Raw genomic sequence first — 15132 nt, 5'->3', positions numbered from 1 at the left:
TCTTGCACTGTTGGTGGGAATGTAAATTGATACAGCCACTATGGAGAACAGTATGGAGGTTCCTTAAAAAACTAAAAATAGAATTACCATATTACCCAGCAATACCACTACTGGGCATATTCTCTGAGAAAACCATAATTCAAAAAGATACATTCACCCCAGTGTTCATTGCAGCACTATTTACAATAGCCAGGTCATGGAAGCAACCTAAATGCCCATCGACAGACGAATGGATAAAAAGATGTGGTACATATATACAATGGAATATTACTCAGCTGTAAAAAGGAACGAAATTGGGTCATTTGTTGAGACGTGGATGGATCTAGAGACTGTCATACAGAGTTAGTCAGAAAGAGAAAAACAAATATCATGTATTAACACAAAATATATGTGGAACCTAGAAAAATGGTACAGATGAACCGGTCTGCAGGGCAGAAACAGAGACAGAGATGTAGAGAACAAACATATGGACACCAAGGCTGGAAAGCGTGGGGGATAGAGGGGGGTGGGGGGATGAATTGCAAGATTGGGATTGACATATATACATTAATATGTATAAAATAGATAACTAATAAGAACCTGCTGCATTAAAAATAAAATTTAAAAAAAACAACAATAAGTGAAATAAGCCAGTCACAGAAGGACAAATACTACACAATTCCACTTATATGAATGAAGTATTTAAAACAGTCAAACTCACAGAAGCAGAGGGTAGATGGTGGTTGCCAGGAGCTAGGGGTAAGGAGAAATGGGAAGTTGCTATTCAACAGGCAGACATTTTCAGTTATGCAAGATAAATTCTACAGATCTGCTGTACAACATCATGGCTATAGTTAACAGTAATGTATTATATACTTAAAAATTTGTTAGGAGGGTAGAGCTCATGTTAAATGTTCTTACCACAATAAAAAAAAAAAGAAATGATAATTACAGATCAAAATACAAATATTTTTAAAATAAATATTTAGCCCATCACAAGCATAACTCACTTGCCTCAGTAAAAATTATGGCAAAGTAAGGAATTTGTGTTTATCAAGTGCCTGTAAGTACATAAAGATAGAAAGAATGAGACTTTCTAGACAACATTTCCATTTTAAAAGAGAACTAGTAATGGCCACAGCTGTTCAAAGGAAACATAGGAAAATATGTTTTAGTAAAATACATTGGTCCTGGAATACTTTTTGAGACATTATGCTGGGGTAATGGGAAGAGACTGGGTGTTAGAACCAGAAAGACTGGGTTCAAAATACCAGTTATTTATTTTATTTAAATAATAATCACTTACATGATACTATGTTACAGATATTAATTTATTATATTAACTCATTTAATCATAACAACCTCATGAAGTAAATCCTATAATTACGCTCATTTTATAGATCAAAGAAACCAAGGCCCACAGAGGTCAAATAATTTGCTAAGGTAACACAGCCAGTAAATGACAGAGCTACAATTTGAACTCAAGGAGACTGATTCCAGAGTGTGTGACCTTGGGCCAATAATTTAGTCTGCAAGAGTCTCAAATTTATCTGTAAAAATGAAATTAAAGCAGTGGATCATTGGGATTAAATGTGGTAACTCTTGTAAAGTACCCAGCCCATAATCTAGAACATAGTAGACACTATTTTTACTCTTCTTTTCTCCTGGTGAGCAACCACAGGCCTATGGTTATTGCAGGATCCTCAATACGAGCATAAGTGATGATGTCATGAATTTACAACTAAAGAAGGATCCAGTTTATTCAGCCTATAATATCAATATGCAAGAATGTGCATTAGAGGATATATTAATTGACAATTTGCTACTATTCAACAAAAAACTCATATTCGTAAGAGTACAATAGTATAAGAGCTATTCTTATATCTGAATACTTCCCAAGATCAAAACAATATTAGAGAAAAATATATGATTAGACCTAGACCTAGTACACCCTACCTGTAGCCAAAATTTTCATTAGAAGTACAAAGAAGAAAAATGTCTCTGAATTGTGCTCTCTCTATTCACCTAGACTCTCCAACCAAACTCTTGCCAGCCATCATCCTCTCCAAGAGGTAAATTCTGACACAAGCAGTTCTGAATTTTTTTTGGAATGGCATTAACACCCTACACTTGTCCCAGTCATTCTGGCATTCTCTCCTCTATTCCATGTAGACATGTGGTAAAAAAAATAGCCATCTGAAATAATACTACAAAGGACTGTGGGAGAAAGGTAACTGGACTCCTAGATGTAGAAGAATACTCTGAGGCTATTTTAAAATTAGATTTAAAGGAACTAAAACAGATATAAAAATGGTCATCTTACGGGCAATACTGCAGATGGCCAAAATTGTTCCTAGCAGGTTAAAGTATGATAAAAAGTTCCATTTCAGAAATAGAAGTGAAAAACTTTACTACATGTGAGCCCTTTGACAAGTTACTTGCTTTCTCTAACCCTCAGTTTCATATGTAAAAACGAACCTATACTTCACAGGGTTGCTATGAAGATTAAAAGAGTTAGCATATTTAAAACACTCAGAACATATGCAGCACATAAAGAAATGTTAACTATTATTATTATTATCATTGTTGTCAAAATCATCATCAGTGTTATTAGCACTACTGTTATCACTGTCATCATCATCTACCAGGGAACTAGTTTATTTCAGTCTCTTACTTTAACAGGTTCATTTTCCCAATACTGCTGATAGATGACATTGCCTGTTAAAGCTCACTTTATTTTATAACCCACTTCTTGTCTAAACAACATTTTTCTAGTCAATAATTTAAAAGAGCTCTTTTCCAACTAAATGTGATATAGTCTTGGGATGGTTACAGCTAAACCATCCTCAATATATGCCAATCTCTCTTATTTAAAAAGAAAGAAAAAACTTTGACTTATCAAAACTATTTTAGGTACCCTAACAAAGAGGAAAAATGAGACTGCCATTATTTTATAATTCATTTCATTTTAAAATTTTCTGCATCTTTTCATTTCCAACATGTCAGTTCACCGTCAACATAATTTTAATAAATTTTCATGTATTTATTTTTTTTCTCTATCCTGAAGTTTTATCATAAGATTCAATACTAGTGCTGAAATCATAGCAACTAAAAAAATTAAACACAAAAGCTTGTCTCATTTCTCTAGGTGGAACAATTAGGTTCAAAATGAGATGTAATGCATAATATTTGCATTATGAAAGTTTACTTCGTAACACACCTAATACGTGAAATGTTCTCATTTATTATTTTTTATTTCTTAAATGAATCACTGAAAAAGAACCTAAGATATTAACCCAAATAGAACACAAAGATAGTTTGCTATGAAGAAGGCTCAGATTACTAACCTGGAAAACTCGGGAGACCTGAATTCTAGCCCTGGCTTTTGCTACTAACTAGCTGTATGTTATTAGACAAATCACTGCAACTCTTTGGACCCTAATTTCCTAATCTGTAAAAGGAGAAGGTGGATCATATGATCTCCAATTTTCCTTCCTGCTCCAAAAGTCTGTGATTCTATAACCTATTATTTTACAGAAAATTTAGAATTTTGAATTTTCTCTTATTCCTATGATGAAAGTAGATTTTGCTTATTACCTATTTCCCTCACTAGATGGTGCTACCTGCACAGTTATTCAGGTTACTTGAAGAAATAACCCAGCTATGTCTCCCAAGAGGGGCACTTACAAGCTTTTGGGGCTGGACACGTCTCTCTGGAGAGCTCTCCAGGCCACTATAGTATATTTAATATCCCTGCCCCCTCCATGCCCATTAAACACCAGTAATCCTACCTCCCAGTCACTGTGACAATCAATAACAATTATATACAGTGTCCTAAGAGGCTGTCCTCTAGCGTAGAACCACTAAAAGAAAATTAGTTTTCTTTCTCATCTTTAAAAAACAGATATTCAAAAAATATATATATATGATTTAGTTTTTTGTGAAATCAAATAAACAAAAGTCACTTCTGTAAATGACTGTAAAGTGTCAAATTCTCTTTACAGTGACAAATGAATACACACACAACAAAATCAAATGCTTCACGGGACACCTTTTTGTCAGCTGATAACTGGACAGCTAGTTGTTATTCTGCACTTGGAACACCTCAGTCCTACCAGTTTTTATAACTGTATTTTTCATTCTGATTATTCATGTAATGGTAAAATATCTCATAAATGAAAAATTAAAACTACAACTATAAAAATGTAAAGATACAAAATAAACTCACAGCCAACAGCAGAGCAGATATAGAGTATCTCTAGAGAAGGCAAGCTGTATATATTGAAAGAGGCCTCATGAGTAACTTGATTTTAATGAATTTTCCATATTGTTTAGCTCTTGGCCTTAAAATCTCATAAACCAATGGGACAGCACATGACCAATAGATCCATCTTTCAGGAACAGTTCCCATTAATCAAGTTCACAAGATTGACATAAAATAAGAATGCCAACTTACTAGTTTACAGCAGTAACTATAACTGCCCAAACTACAAGGGCACAGGGCATTTGTGTCCTCAAGTCAGCATGTTCTCTCCCTCGTAGGCATGGTACAAAGGAAGCCAGACTATAATCAGAAGGTTGCCTAATAAGGATAGAATTAGGAATAAGAGAATTATGTGATCTGAATATTAAATGGCAAGAAGTCAAAGGAGTCTGATGCATCAGTGTCCAAAAAGAGGACACAAGCCACAAATAAGAATCAAATTCAGTATGTTCAAATTAACCTTTGAGGTAAATGCGATCATTATTGCTATTTTTCAGAGCAGAAGATAGACTTGAAGAGGTTAAAGGATTTACCTACTCATGTCGAGGAGACAAGAGTTCAAACCACAGGTCTGACTCTGGAGTCCAAGGTCCCGACCGCTATGCTGGATAAGGTATAAAATCCTAAAATTGCTAACGAGAAGTCTCTACCTACTTTTCAGTTTTATCTCTTGACACTGGTGCTCTTGAATACTACCTACATTTTAGCCATACAGAATTTTCAACCCCTGGACTAGACCATCATTTCTGTTGCCTTTGAACATGCTGCCTGCCATGCCAAAAACACACCCATCAACATCTTCACCAGGCTAATTACCACTTGTGTAACTATTGTGTATCCCTACATTGTAGTAAATGATAGGCACACACTAAATATGCTGATCTAATAAATGAAAATTAACCCAATAGGTCAGAGAAAAGCTATGTACATGACTTAAAGAGAGTGACATCTGGGGGGCTTCCCCGGTGGCGCAGTGGTTGAGAGTCCACCTGCCGATGCAGGGGACATGGGTTCGTGCCCCGGTCCGGGAAGATCCCACATGCCACGGAGCGGCTGGGCCCGTGAGCCATGGCCGCTGAGCCTGCGCATCCGGAGCCTGTGCTCCTCAATGGGAGAGGCCACAGCAGTGAGAGGCCCGCGTACAGCAAAAAAAAAAAATAGAGAGTGACAACTGGGCCTCAAAGATCTGTCTTCTAATTGCTTGTATTAACAAATAGGAAAGAGAATGTGCCAGTCAGAAGTAGGGGGTTATTCAGCCCAGAAACTGAAGAATCTGGTGGAAATGCTGGCCAATGACCATCTAAGTCTCACCTTGAGAAAGTGAGTATCCTAGCTCACTGAATCTGCTTCTTATTTGCGGCATGGGGGAGAACAGAATGCAGGTGAGTATGATTGGAGTCAATAAAAGCTATAAGGAGGCTGTGCAGACGCTGACAGCAGAAATGGAAACATAATAAGATACACTTTATAGAGAGAACAACCAGGACTTGGTGAAAGATTACATGCAAATGATAAAGAAGAGGCAAGTACTAAGGAGGACTCCAGATTTTTTCCATAAGCAACTGAATAGAAGGTGGTATAATCTGGGGGAAAGGAAGACTAGAAGAGAAATAGGTGTGAGGAGAAATCAAGGATTTAACATTGAATATATCAGGTTTGAGATACTTGTGAAATAGAAAGAGGAAATAACAGTGGACATTTGAATATAAATAATTAGAAGATTCACGCTCTTAGGACTTTAACTGTATTAACTCTGTGATATAGGTCCTATTATTGTTTCTTTCATACTGATAAGGAAAACTGAAGTACAGAAGGGAAAGATAACTTGCCCAAGATCACAGAGCTAGTACTGTCTCTGGCAAAGCAGACTCTCAAGCTTAGGAATTCTGGCCCCAGAGCTCACTCATTATCACTAGACTATTATTGCTTCCACAGCAGCTGACTGACAGCCCCACGCCACAGGAACTCCAAAACTGTTCAGCACTTGGCATCCAGGAGAGAAGGGTTGACATAAAAAGACTCAAGTAGAGAATTAAGTAAAAGTCTCCACAGTGAACGAGAAAACGCCCACCTCCCCTCCCGGCTCAACCTCTAAACAATTTATAAGATTCTTCTGCAAAGACACCTGAATAGCCACAGAGAAAAGACATATATATATATATATATATATATACATATACACACATACATATAAGAATATATATATATAAATTCCATATGGAAATTCCCAAAGAAAGAGCTATAACCTTACAGTGAAGTCCACTATCCTAACTTTTGCACACAGAGCTTCTGAAAAGTTTAATGCCTTCTTATAAAATATGGACAGAAAATCATGAATCACAAATTTGGGGATTTACACTTCCATCCACCAAAGTAACCAGTACTGGACCTGTCCTCCCAACATGAGTAACTATAAATGGAATGAATCTAAAAGGCACATGTTTTCAAGTACTAGACAACAGGCAGGACAAGACTATGATCCTTGAGAGAAGAGAAAAACATGAGTGATTCCAAGATTTACCCCCCTGTTCTCTGCCTGGGGGCAGTTTCCTGACCACATAACAGGGAGGTAGAACCCAAGCAGAGAATGGTGAGCTTGACTGAGCTAAGGTATTAGAAGACAGGAGTTTAAAGCTGCAGAAGTTGCAGGAATTTGTGGGGCAAGCTGTCAGAAACAGCTTGCCCCAGAAACTGGTGTGGAGTTTACTTGGAGATTCCTTAAACTGGATTTCATCAAAATTAAAAATGCTTGCTCTGTAAAAAAAAAAAAATCCCTGTTAAGAAAAGATGACCCACAGATGAAAAACAATTTTCAAATCACATATCCAACAAACGACTGTATCCAGAATATGTAAAGAACACTCTAAAGTCAAAAGTAAGAAAACAATCAGACTAAATCTTTTATAACAAGAAACTAATAATGTCTAAACTTAATGAGTCAAGAAATTACAAAATAAACTCATTATGTAGAAATATAGAGGTAAATAGCAAAAAGAAGTTAAGGTGATTTTCACCTCTGGGGTATAAGGCAGGGGGCAGGGAAGGCTGTTATTTCCCATTATGAGTTTATAACAATAAATTACTTTCTATGCTATAATGAAATGTGGGCTACACACGCAAATAGACACATATATTTTTTAAAGCGGAGTATGGTTAATAGTATCAAATGCTACTAAGGAGAAGAACATGATAAACGTGGCAAAGTAAGCATGGGATACGACAACATACAGGTAGGCAAGCAGACCTTGAGAAGTGTAACTGTGGTAGAGGGATAGCACACTGGAGCATGGATTTTGAAATCAAACACACTCCAGTTTGAATCATGGCTTTACCATTTTGTACCTGAGAACAAGAAAGTAACATATCTGGGCTTCAGTTCCTTTATCTATACAATAGAGGTAATAATAACAACTACTTCATGGAGTTACTGTAAGGCTTAAATTAGGCAATGCATATAAAATACTAAGCAAAGTACTGGAACATAGTAAGTATTAAATGGCAGATAACGGTGTTATTATCTAAAAAGGTGACACAGAGTAAGTGTTAGTATAAATATAATATTTGAGGTTTTCATACTATTTCTCCCTCTGGCAGGAAAGAAATACTTGTATTCAGAGATTGCATTTTTATATCCTAAGTGCTCCATAACAAAGATGTTATCTTATCGCTATATATTCATGACTTTACATCTGTAGCAATATCATATTCTCCTTTAAACTAAATAAACCATAATACCAAAAGGTCACTAGTCCATAACACAATATTTAGTGTGCTTCAGAAAATAAGATCATAGTTTCATCTATCAATATATACTTTTTAAAAAAATATGGCTTGCAATTATAAATAATCAAAGGAATATCAATATTTCTTTAATAACTTCTCTAATTTCATTCCTCTGTTTTTTAATAAAACAGGAAATTTAACTTACCAAGTCACCTCAAAAAACAAAACTGGCATTTGATTACTCAAAGTTGTAATTTCCAAACCTGCCTGGATATCAGAATCACTTGGCAGCTCCTAAACATTTTAAGATTCAGACCGTCATCATCTAGCTACTGAATAAGAATTGCCAACGGGAAGCCTAGAATATGTATTTTTTAAATCTACTAATCAAAACATAATAAAAGGCCATCTGCAAAAGAAGAAATAAAGGAGCCAGTGAAAATGAAGCATTATATTCAACTTGACTGCTAAGCAAGAAAATTTAAGTCTTAAAAGCAATGAGAGGGCTTCCCTGGTGGCGCAGTGGTTGAGAGTCCGCCTGCCGATGCAGGGGACACGGGTTAGGGCCCTGGTCTGGGAGGATCCCGCATGCCGCGGAGCGGCTGGGCCCGTGAGCCATGGCCGCTGAGCCTGCGCGTCCGGAGCCTGTCCTCCACAACGGGAGAAGCCACAACAGTGAGAGCCCCGCGAACCGCAAAAAAAAAAAAAAAAAAAAAAAAAAAAAGCAATGAGATTTCATTTTTTGTCCAAATTAACAAAAAGAGATTGAAAACAGTACTGAAGTGGGTATTAAAAAAAGGCATCCTGAGTTGTCACTGGTAAGATTTGCTATTAACATTTTGAAATAATTGGGAGTATCTTTTAAAATAAAGATTGAAATGCCACTGGTCCCACCCTATAGCTATTAAAGCCCAAGGAGCAGAAGGATATGTGTATAAGATTGATGATTTCAGAATTATTTGCAATAAAAACAACAACCAAAAAAAAAGACCAATAAATAACCCAAAAGTTCATTAATAGATACCTAATTAAATGAGTTATCCAAATTACAGAATACTGGGTAGCTATTCAAAAGACTAAGTTAGGGACTTCCTCTCCTAACAGTGATGGAGTCAAGTAGCTTATTATAGCAGACTGATGTTCCTGTCAAAAAAGATTAGAGGGCTTCCCTGGTGGCGCAGTGGTTGAGAGACTGCCTGCCAATGCAGGGGACACGGGTTCGTGCCCTGGTCTGGGAAGATCCCACGTGCCGCGGAGCGGATAGGCCCATGAGCCATGGCCGCTGAGCCTGTGCGTCCGGAGCCTGTGCTCCGCAACGGGAGAGGCCGCAGCAGTGAGAGGCCCGCGTACCGCAAAAAAAAAAAAAAAAATTAGAAAATCTGGATAAAATATAAATAATATTTGTTCAAAGGTACTGAAGAGTTACCAAGTCAACCAAGACTAGAAAAGCCAAAATCCCAGAAGAAGGAAAACTCACTGAGGTGAGTCTGATCTTCTGTTTCACAATGCCATCCAGCAAATCTATTCAATTTTAAGCGGTGAAGAGCAAGAAACTGAGAATACAAGCACAAATCAAATGAAATCCAAGCAGAAGCAGAAGGAGGTGACTAAGAGCTTTTGACTGTCTATCAGGGTTAAAAAGCCAAAATTTAGAAGTCAAGATTGACAAGGCAGCCAAATTTGAGAAGTCAAGATTTGAAAGTATGGAGACAGAGACAACACTTGATGCCAGTTCACCAAAGGACCTGCACAGGGCACTTTTTAAAACAAAAAGTAGATGAAAAACTGAGTAAAGATTTCAATAGTCTTATGGCGCCAATGAGAACAAAAACTGAAGTTCAGGAACAACTACAGAGAAGGAACTCAGTATATATGCCAAGCCTTCAGTAGGCTTTGCTAGACAGTAATACCCTTATGAATGAAGGTGAACTAGAGGTAAACTGAAACTTATAAAGACTCAGCTCAGGCTATGACTGACTGAAGTGATCTGCTCTATTCTACTTGTCCACCAGACTACAAGGAGAATCCCCGATGACAGAAGAAATTACCACTCAGAGTCAACAGCACTGTTGATATAAAATGCCCAGTATTTAATAAAAAATAATCAAGCATTAATTTCCAAAATACACAAACAGCTTATACAGCTCAATATCAAAAAAACAAACAACCCAACCAAAAAATGGGCATAAGACCTAAATAGACATTTCTCCAAAGAAGACATATAGATGGGGCTTCCCTGGTGGCGCAGTGGTTGGGAATCCGCCTGCAGGTGCAGGGGACACGTGTTCATGCCCCGGTCCGGGAGGATCCCACATGCCACGGAGTGGCTGAGCCTGTGCATCCGGAGCCTGTGCTCCGCAACAGGAGAGGCCACAACAGTGAGAGGCCCGCATGCCACCCCCCCGCAAAAAAAAAAAGACATATAGATGGCCAAAATACACATGAAAAGATGCTCAACATTGCTAATTATTAGAGAAATGCAAATCAAAACCACAATAAGGTACCACCTCACACTGGTCAGAATGTCCATCAACAAAAATTCCACAAATAATAAATGTTGGAGAGGGTATGGAGAAAAGGGAACCCTCCTACAGTGTTGGTGGGAATGTAAAATGGTGCAGTCACTATGGAGAACAGTATGGAGGTTCCTTAAAAGCTAAAATTAGAGTAACTATATGATTCAACAATCCCGCTCCTAGGCATATATTCAGAGATAACTCTAATTTGAAAAGATACATGCACCCCAATGTTCATAGCAGCACTATCTACAATAGCCAAGACATGGAAGCAACCTAAATGTCCATCAGCAGATGAATGGATAAAGAAGATGTGGTGTATACACACACACACACGCGCGCGTGCGCGCGCACGCACACACACACGCACACGAATATTACTCAGACATAAAAAAGAATGAAATAATGCCATTTGCAGCAACATGGATGGACTTACAGATTATCATACTCAGTGAAGTCAGACCAAGAAACACAAATATAGGACATCACTTATACATGGAATCTAAAAAAAATGATACAAATGAACTTATTTACAAAACAGAAACAGACTCACAGATACAAACTTATGGTTACCAAAGGGGAGGGGGAGGGATAAATTAGGGATTTGGGATTAACAGACACACATGACTATACATATAATAGGTAAGCAACAAGGATCTACTGTATAGCACAGGCGACTATACTCAGTATCTTGTCATAACTTATAATGGAAAAGAATCTGAAAAAGAATATATATATTCCATAAATATACTTCATTAAAAAAAGACTTAATATAAAGTCATAATTAATAAAATATAAGCAAGCATACCAAGAACGAGACCAAAGGCAAAAACACACAACAGAAACACATTCAGAGATAATAAAAATAAGTTAACAAACATGAATGTTTAAAGAAAATTGTGATTAGCACATTCAAGAAAATATAAAGAAAATTATGAAAAAAATGGAGACTTTTACCAGATAATTGAAATTTATAAAAGAGAATCAAATTAAAACTCTAGATGGAAAAATATAACTGAAATTTAAAACTCAAAAATGAGTTTAATGGCAGAATGAACACAGCTGAAAATAAGATCAGTGAACCACAAGACAGGAGTGGAAAACATACATTCTGAAATGTAGAGAGATAAGGACAGAAAATTTAAAAAAAAAATGCAAGAGACAAATGAAAGTATAAAAATCCCAGGGCTTCCCTGATGGCGCAGTGGTTGAGAGTCCGACTGCCGATGCAGGGGACACGGGTTCATGCCCCGGTCCGGGAAGATCCCACATGCTGAGGAGCGGCTGGGCCAGTGAGCCATGGCCGCTGAGCCTGCGTGTCCAGAGCCTGTGCTCCGCAACGGGAGAGGCCACAACAGTGAGGGCCCTCGCACCAAAAAATAAAACAAAAAACAAAACAAAACGTGATTTAAAATAACTATTTAAAGATAATGGAAAGTGTACAAAAACAGAAGGCAGAAGAGAATTTAATCTTGAAAAACTTCAACAGAAGAGATAAGACAAGAATTCTTGCTTTCTGGCCTGAAGGTATTGCCCAGATTCCACTGACAAAGCTGCAGAAAATGGCAACAGGCTCATCAGCCAAAGTGCCAGAGATCATAGTTCAGGGATGTTAAAGCAGGGAGAAACCTAAAGGAGGAATTCTGACAATGAGGGAACTACAGAACGAATGAGAAACTGTGTGTAAACTCCACCCAAATCCCTGACTGGCATCTAAACTACATTTAAGGCAGGGAGATACAAGGAGGGTGGGTGGGAGTTGTAGAAACGCAAGCAAAGACCAGAGACAAGGGGACTCTTGAAAATTAAAACTGGGGGCCAAATCTGTAAGTCTGCTGCCTTTTTTCTTTCTCTTTTTTTTTTAAACTCAGTGTACTCCTCAACCATGAGCAATTTGGATGACAAAAAGCTGAAGCCTTACGGGCTTCAAGTCAGTTAACAGAACTGGAAGCGAGTAGCACAAATGGAAATTAAGAGGAAATCCTCAAAATCAAGAAAACAACATGAAGGGTGAACTCCATCTTGGCTTAAATACATGATGACTGACAAATACTATTGCAAAGTTTGTACATTTTGCCAGAAATTACTATCAACCTGAAGTACACAGAGGGCAGACAGCAGAAGCAAAAAGAACTACACTCCTGCAGCCTGTGGAACAAAAACCACATTCACAGAAAGACAGACAAGATGAAAAGGTAGATGGCTATGTACCAGATGAAGGAAAAACATAAAACCCCAGAAAATCAACTAAATGAAGTGGAGATAGGCAACTTTCCAGAAAAAGAATTCAGAATAATGATAGTGAAGATGAATGATCCAGGACCTCGGAAAAAGAACGGAGGCAAAGATCAAGAAGATGCAAGAAATGTTTAACAAAGACCAAGAAGAATTAAAGAAAAAACAGAGATGAAAAATACAATAACTGAAATGAAAACTACACTAGAAGGAATCAATAGCAGAATAACTGATGCAGAAGAAGGGATAAGTGACCTGGAAGACAGAATGATGGAATTCACTGCTGCGGAACAGAATAAAGAAAAAAGAAACAAAAGAAATGAAGACAGCCTAAGAGACCTCTGGGACAACATTAAATGCAACAACATTCGCATTATAGGGGTCCCAGAAGGAGAAGAGAGAAAGGACCTGAGAAAATATTTTAAGAGATTATAGTCGAAAACTTCCCTAACATGGGAAAGGAAATAGCCACCCAAGTCAAGAAAGCGCAGCGAGTCCCATGCAGGATAAACCCAAGGAGAAACACGCCGAGACACACAGTAATCAAAATGGCAAAAATTAAAGACAAAGAAAAATTACTGAAAGCAGCAAGGGAAAAATGACAAATAACATACAAGGGAACTCCCATAAGGTTAACAGTTGATGTCTCAGCAGAAACTCTACAAGCCAGAAGGGAGTCGCATGATATACTTAAAAGTGATGAAAGGGAAGAACCTACAACCAAGATTACTCTACCCAGCAAGGATCTCATTCAGATTCAATGGAGAAATCAAAAGCTTTACAGACAAGCAAAAGCTAAGAGAATTTAGCACCACCAAACCAGCTCTACAACAAATGCTAAAGGAACTTCTCTAAGTGGTAACACAAGACAAGAAAGGGGCCTACAAAAACAAACCCAAAACAAATTAAGAAAATGGTAATAGTAACATACATATCAATAATTACCTTAAACGTGAATGGATCAAATGCTCTAACTAAAAGACACAGGCTTGCTGAATGGATACAAAAACAAGACCCCTATATATGCCGTCTACAAGAGACCCACTTCAGACCCAGGGACACATACAGACTGAAAGTGAGGGGATGGAAAAAGATATTCCATGCAAATGGAAATCAAAAGAAAGCTGGAATAGCCATACTCATATCAGATAAAATAGACTTTAAAATAAAGAATGTTACAAGAGACAAGGAAGGACACTACATAATGATCAAGGGATCAATCCAAGAAGATATAACAATTATAAATATATATGCACCCAACACAGGAGCACCTCAATACATAAAGCAACTGCTAACAGCTGTAAGAGAGGAAATCGACAGTAAAACAATAACAGTGGGGGACTTTAACACCTCACTTACACCAATGGACAGATCATCCAAAATGAAAAAAAATACAGAAACAGTAGCTTTAAGTAATACAATAGACCAGATAGATTTAATTGATATTTATAGGACATTCCATCCAAAAACAGCAGATTACACTTTCTTCTCAAGTGCGCACAGACATTCTCCAGGATAGATCACATCTCGAGTCACAAATCAAGCCACAGCAAATTTACCAAAATTGAAATAATATGAAGCATCTTTTCTGACCACAATGCCATGAGATTAGAAATCAATGACAGGGAAAAAAACGTAAAAAACACAGACACATGGAGGCTAAACAATATGTTACTAAATAACCAAGAGATCACTGAAGAAATCAAGGAGGAAATCAAAAATTACCTAGAGACAGATGACAATGAAAACACGACTATCCAAAACCTATGGGATGCAGAAAAAGCAGTTCTAAGAGGGAAGTTTATAGCTATACAAGCCTACCTCAAGAAACAAGAAAAATCTCAAGTTAACAATCTAACCTTACACCTAAAGAAACTAGAGAAAGAAGAACAAACAAAACCCTAAGTTAGCAGAAGAAAAGAAATCATAAAGATCACAGCAGAAATAAATGAAATAGAAACAAAGAAAATAGCAAAGAGCAGTAAAACTAAAAGCTGGTTCTTTGAGAAGATAAATAAAATTGATAAACCATTAGCCAGACTCATCAAGAAAAAGAGGGAGAGGACACAAATCAATAAAATTAGAAATGAAAAAGGAGAAGTTACAATAGAAACTGCAGAAATACAAAGCATCCTAAGAGACTACTACAAGTTAACTGTATGCCAATAAAATGGACAAACTGGAAGAAATGGACAAATTCTTAGAAAGGTATAACCTTCCAAGACTGAACCAGGAAGAAATAGAAAATATGAACTGACCAATCACAAGTAATGAAATTGAAACTGTGATTAAAAATCTTCCAACAAACAAAAGCCCAGGACCAGATGGCATCACAGGCGAATTCTATCAAACATTTAGAGAAAAGCTAACACCTATCCTTCTCAAACTCTTCCAAAAGATAACAGAGGGAGGAAC

General features: G+C 37.2%; 1 protein-coding gene across 9 annotated transcripts in view; it reads right to left on the bottom strand.

Moving 5' to 3' along the window:
- OMA1 (OMA1 zinc metallopeptidase) overlaps positions 1 to 15132 on the bottom strand; it is a 120788-nt gene that overhangs the window by 76960 nt on the left and 28696 nt on the right. For 5 of the 9 annotated variants that reach the window (XR_008617273.1, XM_055084591.1, XM_055084590.1 and 2 more), the window contains exon 8: positions 701 to 732. The exons of the other annotated variants lie outside the window; for them this stretch is intronic. Coding sequence is in view for 4 of the 5 variants with exons in the window: in XM_055084591.1 (XP_054940566.1) it covers positions 701 to 732 (32 nt within the window). In the remaining variant the exon portion in view is untranslated. The remainder of the gene's footprint in view (positions 1 to 700; positions 733 to 15132) is intronic. 9 annotated transcript variants of the gene reach the window in all.

Source organism: Physeter macrocephalus, chromosome 4, assembly GCF_002837175.3.
Source record: "Physeter macrocephalus isolate SW-GA chromosome 4, ASM283717v5, whole genome shotgun sequence".
Taxonomy (NCBI): domain Eukaryota; kingdom Metazoa; phylum Chordata; class Mammalia; order Artiodactyla; family Physeteridae; genus Physeter; species Physeter macrocephalus.
The sequence above is the reverse complement of the archived record's forward strand: the minus strand, read 5'-3'. Positions and strand labels throughout refer to the sequence as shown.